Source organism: Phacochoerus africanus, chromosome 9 (genome assembly GCF_016906955.1).
Source record: "Phacochoerus africanus isolate WHEZ1 chromosome 9, ROS_Pafr_v1, whole genome shotgun sequence".
NCBI classification, from domain to species: domain Eukaryota; kingdom Metazoa; phylum Chordata; class Mammalia; order Artiodactyla; family Suidae; genus Phacochoerus; species Phacochoerus africanus.
The window spans coordinates 113903390-113922993 of record NC_062552.1 but is presented as its reverse complement, the minus strand read 5'-3'; the positions used below and the strand labels follow the sequence as shown (position 1 = coordinate 113922993).

Here is a 19604-nt window from a genome sequence, read left to right as displayed (position 1 = left end):
GCTCACTGTGGCCACAGGTTTAATTCCCAGGCGGTCGTGATGGTCTTTGTATGGAAACAGTTGAGCTTAATCTGAAACAACTGGCCTTAAACCTCCAGGTGTATTCTGTTTTTCTTTTTGAGACCCGTCAACCCAAAGTGCCCTGGGTTGTGATTGTGCTTGTTTTGCGGTGTCCATCGTGAGGCTCGAAAGGATTTTATCTGTGCGACATATTCACATATCATAGGTAAACTGAGGCAGCAAGGAAGAACTGATTTGCCCAGGGCTGCAGGGAGAGCATCCTCATAGCTCAGGAAGAAGGCGTTGTGCCATTTCACTTTTTTTTTTTTTTTACGATGCTCATGTACCTTAGAGGTGCTGGCATCATTTCCACTCTTGAACTTAATGGGTAAGGGGTCCCTGTGCTGTGTGCATGGTGGGCCTGTTACTGTTGCTGATCGGGCATCTCCGTGTGGCAGAAGTGGGAGCCTGCATGGCAGGGGGTCTACGGGGGTGGCAGGGGTGGAAGGGGCCATAATCATGAGGGAGGGCCCAGCTGCCTCTCTTGTTTTGGGTTTCACCGCCTCATCTTTCCTCTGTCCTCTGTTTCCCAGGAGCCTTCACGTAAATGGGTCCAGTCATGCCTCCCAGTAAGAAGCCAGAAAGCTCAGGAATTAGCGTCTCGAGTGGGCTGAGTCAGTGTTACCGGGGCAGCAGCTTCTCCAAGGCCCTGCAGGAAGACGATGACCTCGATTTTTCTCTGCCTGACATCCGATTAGAGGAGGGGGCCATGGAAGATGAAGAGCTGACCAACCTGAACTGGCTGCACGAGAGCAAGAACTTGCTAAAGAGCTTTGGGGACTCCGTCCTGAGGAGCGTCAGCCCCGTCCAGGACCTGGACGACGACACGCCCCCGTCCCCCGCCCACTCTGACATGCCCTACGATGCCAGGCAGAACCCCAACTGCAAGCCCCCCTACTCCTTCAGCTGCCTCATATTTATGGCCATCGAGGACTCTCCAACCAAGCGCCTGCCAGTGAAGGATATCTACAACTGGATCTTGGAACATTTTCCGTATTTTGCGAACGCACCTACTGGGTGGAAAAACTCAGTGAGACATAATTTGTCATTGAACAAGTGTTTTAAGAAAGTGGACAAAGAGAGGAGTCAGGTAAGCCTCTGGGTCTGGGAGCCACGTGTTCCTTTTCTCCATTTATACAACACATTCAGGACTGTGAACTCGCCGTGCGGACGTGGCAGCAATCAACAGATAGTTCTGACTCATTTCATTCATGGAGATAGTTGTCAGGGACTTCCTGTGTTTGGTGTTGGTCAAGCTGGGCTGAGGGTTTCCCACTAGGGTGTCTGAACTTTGTCACAAAACAGCGGTTTACAGACTTGATTGGTCCCTGTAGCATCCTTCAGTGGGGGTGGGTCCCTTTGGTTTTAGAGACCAAACAGGTCTGTATTCTAAGGGCAGCCATGCACCATGAGGTGTGTGTATATATCTGTTTGAGGGCAATTTCCAAGGGCTGGAGGGAAATGGCATTTATTTTCTTTCTGAATATTAACTTGGAGAAAGGCAACTGGCCCAGGATTCTGGAATAAATGGACAGTTGTGGCCATGGCGGGAGGGGGGGTGACGAGTATCCTTATGTACTCCGAGGCCAAAGACGTGAATTATCCAGGTGCCCCTCTTGAAACTGGGGATCTACAAAGGGGATGGCGACTTTGAAACTCCCTGAGTATGGAAAGGGGGCTGAGGGGCAAGGTTTCCATTTGAGACTGACTTTTAAAATGTTGAATTTTAAGCTTTGAAGCCTTTAAAGCTTGGTTCGCCAAAAGAAGGCAGTTTTAGCGATTGCTCTTTCTTGTAAGAAATAGAGTAGGTGCGGTAGAGATAAGATTGGTTGGTAGAACTAGAAATCAAAATTGTGACCTAGCTTGGCATTTGGAAAATAAGTCGCAGCCCCAGTTAAAATAAGCTGCCGGGGTGAAGCCCTGTTTCTCCTGCGGCCACTGAACACGCTTGTCTGTAGATGCTGTTCCCCTGGCGTTTATGTTGAAGATGGGGGCGGGCGAAGATGGGGGTGGGTGTGTGGGGTCTGCGGAGGGTGTTGCCCGGGAAGAGGAAAGCTGTGGATGCTTAGGAGCTTTGCCGCTGCTCTCTGGTGCAGGTGGTGTGTGGATACGGTGCACACGCCTAAGTGCTCGTCCCAGGTCCTGATGTCTCTATAGCTGTGATGGCTGGGTGCTGCTCTCGTCCCCAGGTGTCTGTCACTCGCCCCCCTCCCCTCCACGGTCTCTGGTGGGCATCCAGAGACCGGCCCCTGGACTTGCTGAGTGTTTACAGATCATTCCTTGAAGTTCAAGAAAATTGCTGCTCCCCTATAAAGAACCAAGTCTGGGGTATTAAAAAGCTTCCATCTAGGTGGGTCCTCAAGAGGGAGAAAGTCTTGGGAAGCAGTTCCAAGGTTAGAGCTTTCAGGTCCGCCAGGGCCCCATGTCACCGATACAGCAGCGACTGGGGCTTTTAGGTCCACGGGAAACGATTCTGCAAGTTGCCGCACGCCTATGTCTGCATATTTGCCATAGGCTGGGACACATAAAAGTAATTTAGCAGATGCACGCTCTGCAATGTTGAACAAGGCCAGCTCCAAAGTGTGCAGAGACTCGGGAAGATTATTCCTCAGCCTGGGGTTGACAAGAGGGTGTTGGATGGCACCGTGGCAGGAGCAAGCACCATTTCCCCCTTGCGCCCCATCCTCCACCCTCCTCCCACTCTGGGAGTCGTGTTTTCCTAGGGTGACGGTTGTCACCCTGTAGATAGCGCCTGTCGAAAGGGCATGGTTTTAAGGGCTTGAGATTGGTAATCTTATGAAATGTTGAATTCTGCCTTCCTGGCCGCACCGACCTGTAATGACACGTTTCTGATCAAATGCCAGTCAGTTGGGTGGCGGGGAGTCTGGTCCTGTGTGTGTGTTGATGCTGTGAGAGCACAGCAGCGTGTGTGAATTTCCCTGCTTTTCCTCCGGTTACCTGGGGTCTAGCTGATGGCTGATCTGACAGGACCAGACTCCCAGGTACCCTCAGGCACTGGTCCTGGCCCATTCATTTGGGGTTTTCTGCCCTGGCCCGCTAACTGAGGGAAAGGCGTTCCTTCCACATGCTGCCCAGTGAAATTCCCTTGGGCTCACAGGTAAACTTGTTTTTTTTCCCAGGGGGTTTTATGAGGCTGTCGCTTTCCTACACCAAGGTTCCGCTGTGACGCAGTGACTAAATGTGCCAGAATGTTGGTGAGGAAGATGGTAGGGCATGGGGGACCGTGGAAGCCTTGCCAGCTGTGTACAGAGTTAGCCGTCCCACTTTTCATTTGCTTTTGACAAGTGTAGGGCACAGTTTTAAACTTGGCATAACCCCCAAGAGACCGCTGCATCCTGTGTGATCCCTGTCCCTGGGGAGGTGAGACATGTCCCCTGCTGGACAGCTGCTTGGCCGGGGTGCTGGAGAGGGAACAGACTGGACTGCATCAGAACCCCCTGTGGCACCATCACCCCTTCTTGGCCCCTCCCTGGAGACTCTGTCTCTGTAGGTTTGAGGCGGGTTGAGGAACATTGGAGTTCTGATAGTTCCATAGGTATTTCTGATTTGCAGCCAGATTTGGGAATCCTTGAACTTGATGCTCTTTTGGGTTCTTTCCAGTGCTGAGATTTCATCAAGAACAAATTCTCATGAATGAGTAAGTTAGGTGGAAATAAAGGTTTGTTTTGTTTTTTTTTTTCCCATTTTTACCTCTAGTAGGACTCGATAGTTTTTTTTTTTAATTTCCCATCATGGAAAATTCCAAACATATACAGTAGAGAGAATAGTATAGTGATTTTACTATCACTACCATTGCTCGTTCCACATTCAGTAGTTAACAAGGGCTGGCCTCCCTTACTTCATTCTTTTTTTTTTTTTTTTTTTTTGTCTTTTAGGACTGTACCCATGGCATATGGAGGTTCCCAGGCTTAGGGGTCAAATCGGAGCTGTTGCCTCCGGCCTATACCAGAACCACAGCAATGCAGGATCTGAGCCGTGTCTGCGACCTACACCAGAGCTCACGGCAATGCCAGATCCGTAACCCACTGAGCGAAGCCAGGGATCGAACCCGCGTCCTCATGGATGCTAGTCGGGTGCGTTAACCACTGAGCCACGACGGGAACTCCACTTCGTTCCTTTTTTGTTTCACCGTTGCTTCCGTATTTTGAAGCACATCCTAGCCCTCCTGTCATATTAACCCACCATGTCTTTAGTGTGCCCGAGTCAGAACAGGTTCCCCAACTGCAATACCAAGGTCACTCCAGCAGAGGGACCAGGTCTTTGGTATCACCTGATGCCAGATCTGTGTTCAGATACCCCTGGTGGTTTACAAAATGTTTGTTTGAATGAGGACCCAAACTTGGCGTCCATGGGGCGTTTGGCTTTGTTTCTTCAGCCCCTTTCTATCCCCAGCAGACCGACTCTCCCGCCCAGTGCCCCTCCTTGCCAAAGAGACTCCTCCACACAGTCCGACTGCTTCCCTGGGATTTCATTTAGCTTGTTCCTCGATCCCCTGCTACATATGTTCCGTGAAGTGCAAGTGAGAGCTAAAGGTTGGATCGTATTCTGCCTCGTTCTCCCCAGGACTCTTGAACACACGTCCTGTGCCGGCTCACCCCCAGGAAGGCTGGGTGACCCGCTGCAGAGCTTGAGCTGTGGGATCATGTAGGGTCGGCTGCTCCCTGCTCTGCACAGGCCCCATCAGCCTTCATCTTGTGGTTCCAACTATGGCTGAGCTTTGCCCGAATCCATGAAGATAGAGGTCCCACGTCTTGAGATTTAGGTGTATGTTTCCTAAATACAGATCTTAGTTGGGGCTATAAGATGAGCGTGGACTAATCTCCCTGAGTATTTGCAAACGAGAGGTACAGGTTTGTTGGGTTTTTTAATGCACACTGGAGTATAATGATTTAGGCATGTGTGTTGCTGTTTCCATGCTTTTTCTTGGCTTTCTCTCTTGCCACTTGAACAGAAAAAACTTGGTCATAAGAGGGCTTATAAAGGAAACGCTGTGCAGAAGCACGTTTCTTATATCCAGGGATGGATGCTTTCCGTACAGTTGTAGCTTATCCACATAAGCGACGTCTCTCTGTTGAAAGAGAACTGGGTCTAGTTTTGATGCTGGGGGCGCCTGGCTGTGTTGGGGCTCCGTTGTCTCAGCTATAGACGCTGGAGTTGATTGTCACTTGGGACTTCTCACCTTGAGGTCTTTGAATGTCAGAGGCTCTGCAGATAGCCTGAAATTCTTTGACAACATGTCATATGACTATGCATTTTCCTAGCCCATCCCAAGATTGTGTCTGATCAGCTTTTAGAATCTTCATGGGACCTCTGGCCTGGGAAAGGTGAAGGACCACTGGTATTTGATAATAACAGTGGTGGACTTACCACGTGTTCTTTCCTAATATCCCCTTTCTTCCTCACTACACCTCTGTGAGGTAGGTCCTAGTTTCCTTCTTAAAATAGATGATGAGTTAAGCTCAGCATTGCAACTTTTTTTTTTTCTTTTTAGGACCGCACCCAGGCGTATGGAAGTTCCCGGCTTACACCACAGCCACAGCAACATGGGATCTGAGCTTTGTCTGCGACCTGCATCACAGCTCATGGGAACGCCAGAGCCTTAACCACTGAGCGAGGTCAGGGATTGAAACCATATCCTCGTGGATACTAGTCGGGTTCATTATCACTGAGACACAGTGGGAACTCCTCATTAAGCAACTTGCTGGAGGTCACAGACCAAGTAAGTAGCAGATCAGGAATTCACCCATATTCCCTGCAGTTCCGGAGGGCAAGTGCTTAAATGAACCCTGGCGCTTGTCTACACTTTTTCAGTGTAAAGGCTGCTATGGATGATCTCTATGTGCTTCCTCAAAATACTCTATGAACACGATTGGGGCAATTAAAATAATCCAGATGGAGTTCCTGTCGCGGCTCAGTGGTTAACGAATCCGACTAGGAGCCATGAGGTTTCAGGTTGGATTCCTGGCCTCGCTCAGTGGGTTCAGGATCCGGCATGGCTGTGAGCTGTGGTGTAGGTCGCAGACGCAGCTCGGATGTGGCGTTGCTGTAGCTCTGATCAGACCCCTAGCCTGGGAACCTCCATATGCTGCAGGTGCGGCCCTTAAAAAAAAATAAAAAAGCAAAAATAAATAAATACTCCAGATAAACCCCAAATGTACTTTGGGGGGCGGGGTGCATACAGGAGAGAGAAAGGTAAACATGGAGAATTTTGTTGTGTTGTTGAGATGGGGCCAAGCTCTGTCCTCATCAAGCAGCTGGAAAGGTGTTGTGTTTGCATTAAACCTATTGCTGCCCTCCCGGCCCCCTATTTCCGGAGCCTGTCCCAGGCCCCCTGCCTCCCAGATCCCCTCCACTGAGGTCTAGCCCAAGCTCAAAGCCCCTTCTCCCTGTTTAGACACTGTTTCTACAAGGTCTCCCTCTGATTCCCAGCCCTCTTGCTGGTCGCTGTTTTCCTGGTGGATGAGACTCGTTTTCAAGGGCAGTTTTGAAGATGTGGTAGCACCTCTTACAGGGCAGCACCCCCACGGCACAGTTGTCCTCATTCCTTCCTGGTGGTGGCATGACCACAGAATCAAGAACGTTTCCCTTCTTGGTGGCGATAGTCAACATATCTGGGATGGTCATTTTTGGAAGAAGAAATGCCTTCTCTAATAATATTATTTTGGGGCGTTCCCATCATGGCTCAGTGGTTAACGAATCCGACTAGGAACCATGAGGTTGTGGGTTCGATCCCTGGCTTCGCTCAGTGGGTTAAGGATCTGGCATTTCCGTGAGCTGTGGTGTAGGTCGCAGACGTGGCTCGGATCTCGCATTGCTGTGGCTCTGGCGTAGGTCGGCGGCAACAGCTCTGATTAGACCCCTAGCCTGGGAACCTCCATGTCCCGCAGGAGCGGCCCTAGAAAAGACAAAAAAATATATATATATATTATCTTGGGAGCTAAACAGTGCTCTTTGAAAACCTGTGCAATTCGGTCCTGATGAGTAAATTACTAAAAACCAGGGTCACGTCTGGGGATGGGTTATGCAAACGTGAGATGAGGTGTGTAAGAATCCTCCGTGGCCTCTGGGCCAAGTGACAGTCCTGTTTGTCCCTGGTCTGGGGCTGCCCCAAACAGCAGCAGGGCCCGCTGCCCAGCAGGTTGCTTTTTATTGTCCGTTTTATATGGGCTGTGTTGCCTCGGAAGGTTGAGCTGTTAGCTGTGTCTCTTAGGGGCCTGAAATAAACATACTCCCGTGACACAGACCCTGGAAGAAGTGCTTCATACCCACATCCTCGGTGAGGCCAACAAGTCTGGGTATACCTGTTGTCCACCATTGCCCACTGCCCTTCCTGATTCTTCCAGGCATAGATGCTTTGGCTGGGAAGACATTTCTGTTGTCTGTTTGTTGCTCATACATTCATTTGACAAACTTTTTAAAGCACCTCTTGTGCTCAGGACCTACTCTACTTAGTATAGGCTCAGTGCTCAAAAGGTTACAGGATGGAACGTGTGTGGCCACAGCCTAGAAAGCCCTCGTGGTCCAGTGAGCCCCACCTGCAGAGTTCCCTCCTTGCTAACGGGGCTCAGCGGCAGAAGCCCTTCTTCAGCACTCTCTCCCCCTTTTATTTATGTTTCCTGTTTCTCGCATCATTGCTTTTCTGGCTCTTCCATTTCTAGGACACCTGCTTTTTGCAGTCCCCACGGTGACTCCCCTGCTGTCGACCTTGAGGAGGGTCTATGCAAGTCTTCTGGAAAGCTTGCTGCTTCTGCACTGAAGGACCCCATTGACGTATCTGTCCAGCCTCACTTTGCATTCTCGTAGGTCGGGCTCGGTGGTACCTAGGTGGGTCTCTGAGATACTTCTTCATGGATGCACTGCCTGGGTAGGCAGCCAGCAAGAAGTACTCTCAGAACCTCCCCTGTCGAGCTGAAGAATCTCTAGGATTTCCCTTTGAAGTTACATTAGCTGCAGGATGATGATCTCTGCGGTCAATGATAGAGAAAGTTGGCGCACTGATCTCCTATTTGAAAGTCATGGGTTTTGCTTTCATAGATAGTGATGGGTTTGTTGGGATAAAGCCATACCCTCTCATGGAGCCCTGGGCCATCTTAATGCTCTTAAGCTTTAGCAATGTGATGGCAGATTTTTTTTAGAAAATGCCACTGCCTTCCCAATGGACATTTTTCACTTGAAACGGATGATAATGAAAATACACATACATAAATACACACACACATATAAAGACTAATGCAGTTTGTTTTGATGATACCATGTTTATTGGGCAGGTCATTTGTTTTTGCAGATTTTGGTCCCGTGTCCCCCTTAAAGTGTTTAATTCTTGTTCTCCCCCCTTGTCACTCTTAACTTATTTGCTGCTTCTCTCAGTGAATACATCTAACCAGCCATGTAAGAATTTATCCCTTGGCTATATTTGCTTCAATACCAGCCTAAAGTTTTTGGACTGTCGGAATTCACTCCCATTGCTCCTGTGGAATGAATGCCCCTGTGTTAGTAGCCATCAGTATCTCATGGCCTGTCATTTCAGGGGCTTCGGACACCTTCTGCTTATTAGTTAGTTTATTCAATAGCATTATTTGGTGAGAAATTCCTCCTATGGTGCAGTGGGATTGGCGGCATCTCTGTTGTGCCAGGACGCAGGTTCCATCCCCGGCTTGGCACAGGGGGTTAAAGGATCTGGCGTGGCCACAGCTGCAGCATAGGTTCCTAGCCTGGGAACTCCATGTGCTGCAGGGTGGCCAAAAAAAAAAAGGAATTATTTGGTGATATCAGAAGTTAAAATAAAAAACAAGATTTGGTTGTTGGCTTTTAGAAGTTTACATCCAAATGAAATAGGAGACATTTCACAAATATAAATAAAAAAAGAGTAAACTGTCACAGGTGTGAGAAGTAGGCTAGGTCAGTAAGTGAATGGTCTTGTTGAGGTCAGTCAAGGAGGCTTCCCCTCCCCAAAGAGGGGCACTTGGAGCTGAGATAAAAGATAGTAAGGCATGGAGTTCCCTGGTGGCCTAGTGGTTAAGGATTCAGTGTTGTCCCTGCTGTGGCTCGGGCTCAACTTCTGGCCCAGGAATTTCTGCAGGCTGTGGGCACAGCCAAAAAAAAAAAAAAAAAGATAGTGTTGGGTAAGTGTTAACATATTCCTTATGGGAGGTGGGGAGAGCATATGACTAAATTGTTAACAGAGCTTGAATGAACATGAGACCGCCAAGGATGGATTAGTTAGAATGAGGTTTGACAGTTTATAATAGAAATTCCAAATAACAGTGAATTAGACAAGCTAGAAGTGTGTTGCTGTCACGTAAAGTAAGTCGAGGAAATGGACAGAGACCCACTTTCTGTCTGTCTTTCTGCCCTGCTGTTCTTAGTACATTGCTGGTTTCCATTCTTAAAGCCTTCTCCTGGCCCAGGATGGCGCCTGCTAGTTTGTTCTCATTTTAGAAAGCCAAGAGGGTATGCAGGGTAGACGAAAAGGGATTCTACTGAGGTAACCGATTTTAAGGAGCTTTTCCAGAAACCCCACACTCTGCTTTCATCTTATTGGCCTGCGACTGGCCACCTGACTCCTCTTGGCCGCAAAGAAGGCCGGGAAATGTAGTCTTTTAGCTGGGCCCATTGCAACCCCAAATGAAATGCTGGCTCTGTGACTAAGCAGGCATGAGATTTTGTGCCGCAGAGGCCTAGCTGCTTAGGAGATATATGTTGTTGGACTTAAGGGATGTGTTGGATCAGTGTCAGAGAAGAGGAAAGAGAGAAATGAGTGGTCAGGGAGGTTGTATAAATAAGTATGAAGACTTGGTGGGGAGCTAGGATGCTAAGGGGAGAACTTTAAACTGCTCTGATAACTTAAGTAAAACAGAAATGATGACTCATTTTTTCAAACATTCCAGTTAATCAGGGCTTTGCTTCCAGATATTCTGGTTAAATTGCATTTAATATCTTCAAAAGCAATAGCTTGATAGAGGTGAAGATGTATTCTGTGCCAGGTGCGATAAGAAGAAAAGCAAGGGGAAATACATGGTGGAAGATAGGGAGTAGCGTAAAGTAGTTCTTTTAATAATAACTTGATGGTTTGCAGTGCGAGGTTAAAGGCAGTTCCAAGAAGAGAAGGAAGCCTTTGATTTGTGCCTGTGTGTGTGTGTGTGCGCGCGTGCGTGCGTGCTGTTTGAGTACCTTTGCCTGTGAACTCAGCAGGAGACCAGTAAATACAGGCGGAGTGACTGCACTGCTCTCAGGGGGAGAGGCTGTCCAATTACCCTTCTTTCTCTTACTTTCATCACTGCGGAGGGTGTGGGGGTCTCCTCGGGGCCCAGCGGGGTCAAGGTCAGCGTTGCTTTCCATTTTTTTGATCTCTGTGAAGTGCCCCCATAGAAAGCAGTGACTGTCATCCTTGAGGGACAAGACCCATAAATGGTTTAACTGTCACGAGACAGAAAACAGCGCGCAGAACATTCATACATATGTACTTTGTTTTGGGAAGAAAAGGCCAAATCATGTGAGCAAGCGCTGACTTGTTATGGCTGTCGTAGACGGGGGCGGGGGGGAAAAATTCAGTCTCTTGGCATCAGAGGACAGGCAGTGTGGCCCAGAGCTGGGATGCAGAGTCACGCTAAGTACTCCCAGAATACTTCACAGAGTGCTGAGCTCCTTCCAGACTCTTCCCTAGAGGCAGTCGCATAAAGTGAGAACCTGCCTTCACAGCCATGATGCTGAGCCCCTACAAAAGCCTTAGTTTGCAAAGTAAAAATTAGACTCTGCACTTACAGAAAGAGATAACTTCAGTCGTTTTAGAAGCATTTTCTGCAGTGGTTCATTCATGCCTCACATATTTGTGGAGTGCCAGGCCCTGTTCTGGGGATATGCTGGTGACTTGGGACAGTCCCTTGCTTTCTCCTGGACCATCCCCAAGGTGGGGGCCGGGAGGGCCAAAGGGAGTTACATGTTAAACAGGCGGTCTGTGTATGGATATATGCAGCAAAGTCAATAAAATAAGATGAGGTACTAGAGGCGGGTGGGGAGCAGAGTAGGAGGCTTCCTGGAGGAGTTGACCAGGCCATGCCTTGAATGCTTGAATGGCAAGAGGGATGCGGCCAAGCAAGGATTTGGGATGGCGAGAAGAGCATGTGCCAAGGCCCTGAGGTGGCGGTGGCTTGAAATGTCCAAGGAATGGAAAAGAAGGCCTCTAGGAAGTGTGTTAGCAAGGAGAGAATGAGATGTTTAAAGGGACAGGCGGGGCAGCATGTGCTTGGGGCTTGTTCCTACGGTGCCAGTTGGAGATGATGGCAGCGGACGCTGGCTTAGCCCAGGATTGGGCTTTGCAGATGAAGATGTAGGTGCACCTGTTTGTTGGGAAGTGGAGTGGGGGTTAGAGCAAAACATTCTACTTTGACCATGTTACATTTGAGATGGCCTTTGAACATCTAGGGGGAGCTATCAAGTTGGGAATTTGATATGTGAGTTTCAAGCTCACTAGAGAAGTCAGAGTAGAGGTATATATAAATCTAGCACTTAGTTGGTGGAAACTAAAGAGGGTTTCTGATTTACTTCTCCATCAGAGAGAAGGTGAAATCAAACCTCTCTTTCATTTCTAGAGGAAATTAATTTCCCTTAGTGTTTGACTAGAGGATTCATTTTGGGGTATATTCAGCATGGAAAATAGAAACAAAAGAGGTTTATAATGGGCGGCGTTCAGAATCATTTCAAAAATAACTTACCTGTAGTTGTAGTTACTGCCTGTAGTTTTGTAGGCAGAAGAGAACAAACCTTTGCTTTCCCATAAGGAGAACTTCCAAATGTAACTCAGGGCCAGTGGCATCGCTGATAGGATGAGAGGAAAGCACTCCAGTAAACATCCCATTTAATAGAGCCCCATAACCCATGACTTCAGCGAGTTCCCTGCCATCTGGTCCCTGGCTGGGGAGAGGAATTTTTCTTGTATATGTGTCTCCATGGCAGCGAGTGTGCGGTTGATATGGAAAGTAAGCAGTTGCCTTAGCAACGGAGTTGCTGATGTGGTGGGTCCCCTGCTTTCAGGGAGTGGATAAGCTGACCAAACTAGTTTAGATGCATCGCGTAGGGCGCTGTAATGCGGGGCTGCACACGCCGGCCCTGCCGGTGTAAAATCAGTCCTGCTTTAAAGAAGATCGCTGCCCTTCCCTCTTCCAGAAGCAAGGGCTTACCGAGGTAATAAATCAGACAGAAGTAGCTGGTGTCAGTTGAAATAGATTCTAAGAGGGATCTCCTGGTGGAACTTACTTAGTTTCACTTAAAGGAGAATGTCGTTGGCGTTGTTGTCAGGGTACATTTGGTTGCAAGGAAAAGAAGGCTGTCCAAGTGGCCTTAAGTAAAAGCGTGCTTGTTCCGGGGACCCAACAGTCAGTCCCGTGGACCAGCAGCGACAAGCGGTAAAGCACATCTTGGGTCCATGGTGACTGGAACCGCTGCCTCTGTCCCTCTGCGGTCACATGGACGCTCATCCCTGCCGTTCCCTGGGACTCTGTTCCCATCTCTTCTTTGTCGCCTGGCTTCCTCTGGGTGGTTCTTGATTTCTGCTTTCTCTCGTTGCTGGCTTCGATGAGGTGGTTTTGGGCCAACCCTTGGGATGGCCCCCATGCCCCAGTGCCCCAGCCCCATCATGTCTGCACAGTGTCTCTGTCATCGTCCCAGACACACAGACTTGTTTGCTCCCTGCATCAGATATTCAGCCCTGATCCCCACAGGGCCAGGGACCCCTGGATCGAGACGGCTGCTCAGACCACCCTTTCCTCTGCGCTTAGGCTTGAAACATGCCTGCAGCAAACAATTTTCTGGAGAGCCTCTGGTCTTTGGAAACCTTTTAATAATGCACACAAAAATTAATAAGTAACTTTGGAGTATCTTGTGATTTCCGCTTCCTTTTTGGGTCCCCTCAGCATCTCTCTCTCCCAGATGACGGAGGTTTTCACACCAGAGCGCTCTGGGGCTGTCATGAGCCTTCCTTTTGCTCCACTGCAGTCTCTGTGATTGATGACTTCATCTTTCTTGTATTGCGTTTCCTTAGATTTGGGGCTGGTGGTTCTCCAACGAGCAACGTTTTTCTTTGGTGGCTCCTTCTTCCTGCCAGCTGCCCTCAAATTGCCTGTAATCACGGGGATGAGTGATTACCAGAAATTATGAACTCTAGGCCCCTGTTCCAGACAGCTCTCCAACACAAGTTGTCCGGATTTGCAAGATCAAGAGATTAGGTCATGGTTCTTGGTAATACCCATCATGGACCAGTGCCTGTCGTCACATTGAGATGTTCAAAATGGGGGGCGGGGGGGGGAGGGATGTACTGACTTCATGCCAGGGACTGGAGAGACCAAGAGATTATGAAACTCTGGTGCAATGGACTGGGTAAAGATAAGAAAAGACCAAGAAAGTTAAAAGCATCCTTTGCTCACTGCCAAGGGATTGATGGTCCAGTGGCCAGAATTACATGGTTCGAGAATCCAAAGGAGGAAATGATCCTGGAGGGTCAGCAGAGCCACAGGAGGAATCCTGGAGAGGAGACAGAATTTCAGGAGCTGGATGGCCCCGACTGGGGCTGGTGACGGGGAGACAGAGGTCACGGGGGTCATTACGGTTCGCTTGGATGTGAAGTTGGGATGCATATGGGGAAAGACTGGGTATGAAAAATGGGAATTGACATTTTTTTCACAGGTCTTGCTGGGGGCTGCGTGTAATCGCGTGAGGCTTCCGCATCCATGATCTTGTTGTTTTCCCACACTTGTAAAGTAGATCGTGTGTTCTTCTTGCAAGTGGGGAAACTGAGGCTCCAGGAAATTCATTGACGTGCTCAGGTGACACAGCCCAGGGTTGGAGCAAGATCTGGGACGTTTGCGTTTGCTTTTCTCCGGCTGGCTGGCTGGCTGGCTGGCGCTGAGGGCTCCCGTGGGACAGAGACGGAAAGTAGCTTTGGGGAAGTCGCTTGAGCTGGACCGGGCGGGGAGGGGGGGGGACCTGAGTGCCATGCTGAGGAGTTTAGACTTGGCTCCTAAGGCAGGCGGGGAGAAGCCCTTAGGCATTTCAGAGCAAAGGCAGGGCACAGGCAAAGAGACAGAGCCGGAGGCAAGTGATTCCTGCTTACACCTTCAGGGTTTTTGCAGCAGCCCCATCCTCCACGGCCTGCTGCCCAGAAATTTATAGAGAAAAAGACCATAGCCAGCACTGAAAGCTTTTCCGTAGATTTAACTTTAGGATCAGATTTTTTTTTTTTTGTCCTTTTGCCATTTCTTGGGATCAGATTTGTAAACAGACAAACAGTCTGCAGCTTATTTTTCCTTTTAAATGTTTTGCTCTTATTTTTACTTAATGGATTCTCTTTTCACTGAACATCGCTTTTATTTGTTGGTGCCACCACTTCCTGTGAATGTCTTGACCCTTCTGGAATTCAGAGTTGATAGAGGAAAGGAGTGAGTGACCCGCCTCCTTGCATTGTCCCAGGATCTGATCATTTTTTTGGTATTGGGGTGGATTTTTCCCTCCTGGTTTCAGGTGATAACATCTTTCCCCCTTAGGCCTTGTAGGGAAACACGGTCTTCTTAACCCTTAAATTCTTCGGGAAACAGGGTCAGATAGGGATTTCTTTCATTCCTTTGGTCATTCACCCACCTCGAGTTCTTGGAATGTGGGGGGTGTTGTGCAGGATGCTGGTGGGGGGGGGATGCAGGTGGAAGACTGGGCCCTTGGGGGACTCTTTGGGGTCATCCCTGGTACCTCCCTCTTTGTCAGCTCCATACCCAGCCAGTTACAAGTGTCCCTTGGTTCTGCCTCCTTCATGGCCCTCTGGCTGTCCCTTCCGCTGCGCCCCCACTGCTGCTGCCCCTCATTGTTTGCTGGCTGGTGCAGGAGCCTCCCAACCCCTTTCCATCTCCCGTCCACTTAACGGTCTCCCCTCAAGCCCATCTGGACAGGGCTGCCAGAGGGCACAAACGAGTTTTGTCACAACCCTGTAGGGCGTCCTAGTACCTTGAGTGGTTTATCTCCAAGTGTGGCTCTGAGCACCAACTTGAGAATAATCCAGCGTGTTTATTAGAAATGCGGATTTCTGAGCTTTAGCCCAGACTTCCCGAGAATTTCTGGTGGTGGTGCCTCGGAATCTGCAATTACCCATGCTCCCCGAGTGATGCTTTACACTGAAGTTTCAGAACCAAGATCAGACTCTTGAGCTGGGCCTATAAAATCTGCCTTTCATATATATATATGGGTGTTTTTTTGCCTTTCTTATGTTTTCGTTATGGAAGGCTTTAATATTATATCCTACGGTATAGCACAGGGAACTACATCTAATCTATTGTGATAGAACATGATGGAAGAGAATATGAGAAAAAGAATGTGCTTATATGTATGAGTGGGTCACTGTGCTGTACAGCAGAAGTTGGCACAACATTGTAAATCAACTACACTTTAAAAACTACTCTAGGAGTTCCCATCGCGGCTCTGTGGTTAATGAATCCAGCGAGTACCTGTGAGGACACGGGTTTGATCCCAGGCCTTGCTCAGTGGGTTAAGGATCTGGCATTGCCATGAGCTGTGGTGTAGGTCACAGACACGGCTCGGATCCTGCGTTGCTGTGGCTGTGGTGTAGGCCGGCAGCTACAGTTATGATTTGACCCCTAGCCTAGGAACTTCCATATGCTGCTGGTGGTGCCCTGAAAAGACAAAAGACAAAAAAAGTAAAAAATAAAAGTAAAAACCTACTATAGTCTAATGGATTTTAGTGTACAGTGTAACTGTCATGGGAGCCCACCCCCCATATATGTCATTAACATGTGACCCATCTTGTTTCATCTGCCCTCCCCCGCCCTCTCTCCCACCCTCCTCCCTGCTGGATTGTTTTAAAGCAAAATTCATGCAGCATATCATTGTATCTATAGATATTTCAAAATGTATCTCTGATACATAAGAACTCTCAAACACCTACAAACATCCCCCCCGCAAACCATTATCCCTCGTAAAACCAAATTACATGATTCTTTACTAGCATCTAAAATCCAGCCTGTTTTAGAATTTATCTGATGGCCTGTTAAAAAAAAAAAATTAGCAATGGTTTTTCTGCACATTAGAATTCAAAGAATCTCCACAAATGACCGTGGCTGGTATACAGGGCTTTCCCCACTGTCCGAAAACAGAGCGTTGCTGTGAAAACTTTTGTAAGCGGCAGTGGTGTGAAGCTAAGAAGCCATTACCTGGCGGCTTGGTGCTGTGATGCCGAGTGTCATTCCCGGGAGGATGGTGGAGCCTCACTTGCTGCTTGGGGTGCTCTCTGAAACAAACCAAATGCTGTTTTTGCACTTAAAAAAAAAAAAATTGAACCTCTTCTTTAGATTTCTTTCCATTAGCGAAACAGATACTAAAATAAGTCCTTTTTGTAAGGGAACTGTTGTAAAGTGAACTTAGGACAACTGTACCTCTTCCGATCTCTTCCATCTCTTTTTATTTATTTATTTATTTTTGGTCTTTTTGCCTTTTCTACGGCCGATCCTACGGCATATGGAGGTTCCCAGGCTAGGGGTCCAATCGGAGCTGTAGCTGCCAGCCTACACCACAGCCACAGCAATGCGGGATCCTTAACCCGCTGAGCAAGGCCGGGGATCGATCCTGCAACCTCATGGTTCCTAGTCGGATTCGTTAATCACTGAGCCGTAACGGGAACTCCCTCTTCCATCTCTTTTTAATGCTTTTTGGTCCGCCCCCCACCACCACCATTTAAAGGAAGTATCTTCCATTTTATCCTCTTCCCTCGTCGTTGTTCTGATTTTCCAGTCCTTCCGCCAAATCCCAGGGCTCTCTGTCCCCCCAACAGGCCACAGGCTCTACTGCCGACTTGGCCTTGGCCTTGCATAGGCCGTTCCCTCTGCCTGGAATGCTCCTCCTCGTTTCTCCTCTGGACGCTGCATTCTCACCGTGACAGACCCAGTTGAGCTGCACCCCTGCCCACAGGAGGTTTTGTTCCCACTTTGCCCCTTATTTTTCAGCACTCGTTTCGCAGTGCAGTGATCCCGTTAGTATCTCCCTTCACTTCCCACCCCAGGCTGAGATGGGCCAGGGACCGCCTGGAGTCCACTTCTGCATCCCTTGGGGCCAGCATGAGGCCTGACATATGGTAAACCTTTTTTTTCCATTTCAAAGTATTTTTGTCTAGTTCCTCTCTCTCTCTCTTTTTTTTAATTGAAATATAGTCGACTTACAATATTGTGTTAGTTTCAGGTGTACAGCAGAGTGGTTCAGTTATATATATATTTTCAGATTATTTTCCGCTATAAGTTATTAAAGATTTTTTTTTTTTTGCTATTTCTTTGGGCCGCTCTTGCGGCATATGGAGGTTCCCAGGCTAGGGGTCCAATTGGAGCTGTAGCCACCGGCCTACTCCAGAGCCACAGCAACTCGGGATCCGAGCCGCGTCTGCAACCTACACCACAGCTCACGGCAACGCCGGATCGTCAACCCACTGAGCAAGGGCAGGGACCGAACCCGCAACCTCATGGTTCCTAGTCGGATTTGTTAACCACTGCGCCACGACGGGAACTCCAGTTATTAAAGATTTTGAGCAGAGTTCCCTGTGCTATATAGTAAATCTTTGTTGCTTATCTATCTTTTCTTCTTCTTCTTTTTTTTTTTTTTTTTGGGTCTTTTGTCTTCTAGGGCCATACCTGTGGCATATGGAAGTTCCCAGGCCAGGGGTCTCATTGGAGCTGTAGCTGCTGGCCTACGCCAGAGCCACAGCAACACCAGATCCAAGCCATGTCTGCGACCTGCACCACAGCTCATGGCAACGAGCAACTCCCCCAGACTCTTTTCCATAGTGGCTGCACCAGTTTGCATTCCTGGTGAATATTCTTGAGATGACCTTATGAGAGGATGGACAAGCTGAAAGTCACCAATTCAAGTCTTTTAAAATAAATTTAGATGCAGCTTTGCTGGAAGACATGTATTTAGTGTTAATACAAGCTTTGTGTACCCTGTATGAAGAGCTTTCTCTAATTAAGAAGAACACTGCTTCCTAGCCTTTTTTTTCAGTCTCCTGTAATACTGTGGTCTTGCCCAGATAACTGCCTCTCTACCTTCAGTGGCCAAGAGCTGCCACCTTCTTACCAAGAATTAACAAAAGGAAGAGAGTCATAGCACCAAATGCGGTGACCGAGGAGTGTTTTATAGTTGGTAGAGAAAGAGGTGGTTCAAGCAATACAGGAGAATTGACTGACCCTGCCCTACGCAATTGGCTGAATTGGAGTTCCCATTGTGGCTCATCAGGGTAAGGACCCAACGTGGTCTCTGTGAGGATGTGGGTTTGATCCCTGCCCTCGCTCAGTGGGTTAAGGATCTGGTGTTGCCACAAGCTGCAGCCTAAGCCAGGTGTTGTTGTGGCTGTGGCATAGGCCTGCAGCTGCAGCTCCGATTCTACCCCTAGCCTGGGAACTTCCATGTACCGCAGGTGTGGCCTTAAAAAAGAAAAAGAAAAAAAAAAAAGACATTGGATGACTTGATAAAGTGAACTGGAGCACAGTAGGTTTTCTTTACCACTGCTGTTCCCTAAATTTTTTGATAGAGGTCTCTTCGCTGCAATCCTGGAAGATGATGGTGGTTTAGAGAAGAATCTGAGGTCCAAACAGTGCAAGTCACTTGCTAGAAACTCGTATATCTGGGTGCAGAGTCCAGAACTGCTCCTCTTTCCACTGTATCATCTCCTTGCTTACCTCCTTCCTCAAGACTGATTAAACGGCACCTTGAACTTGTGCCATTTTCATGGGATTTATTTTCCTTTGTGTGTCTTGTTTTGAGTCACTGAACATAACTAAATTTTTTTTACAAGTGATTTATCATTTCTGTTTGTGACCTTTGAAAATAGGCTCAAACCTACCCTCACATTTTTGTTTCATAAATTACTCAGCATGTCTTTGAATTTTACTCTTTGAATAAGTCTGTGGACACTGTTGTGAGCTACCTGCTAATTAGTATCATAGCCATGGATGAAATCCACCCAGATCTTGCCTGTGAGCATAGATCCTGTTTGTTGATACATATATTATGCACGGAATGCAGAATGCCCAGAAACTGTGACCAGTGGAATCAGAGGATTGTTGGAGGGTTTTTAACTTAAGTATCTGTCTTGATTAAACTCTTAACAGTCCTTATCTCTGGTTCTTTAACTTCCCGTAAAAGTCTTTCCTGGAGTTCTTTCTGTGGTGCCATGGGTTAAGGATCCAGTGTGGTGGTTTGGGTTCAATCCCTGGCCCCAGCACTGTGGGTTAAAGATTCAGTGTTGTTGCAGCTGTGACCTAGGTTGCAGTTGAGGCTTGGATTCAGTCCCCGGCCTGAGAACTTCCATATGCAGCAGGTGCAGCCAAAAAAATGTTTTGCCTTCATCCATAGAGACTAGTTTATATGGAGGGGGTTGTTCAGAGAAATACTCTTGCAAGCAATAAGGGAATGGTACTCCTCCTATATGGTTCCTGAGACTTTCTCATAACTCATTCATTCATTCAGCAAATGTTGATTTCGTGCTT

At 48.1% G+C, this 19604-nt stretch overlaps 1 protein-coding gene across 11 annotated transcripts in view; it reads left to right on the top strand.

The window, feature by feature from the left end:
- The window catches only part of FOXN3 (forkhead box N3), a 415529-nt gene that overhangs the window by 177881 nt on the left and 218044 nt on the right, over nt 1-19604 (top strand). For all 11 annotated transcript variants that reach the window (XM_047796330.1, XM_047796332.1, XM_047796329.1 and 8 more), the window contains one exon: nt 594-1150. In XM_047796330.1, coding sequence (XP_047652286.1) covers nt 608-1150 — 543 coding nt within the window. In that variant the 5' untranslated portion in view covers nt 594-607. The remainder of the gene's footprint in view (nt 1-593; nt 1151-19604) is intronic.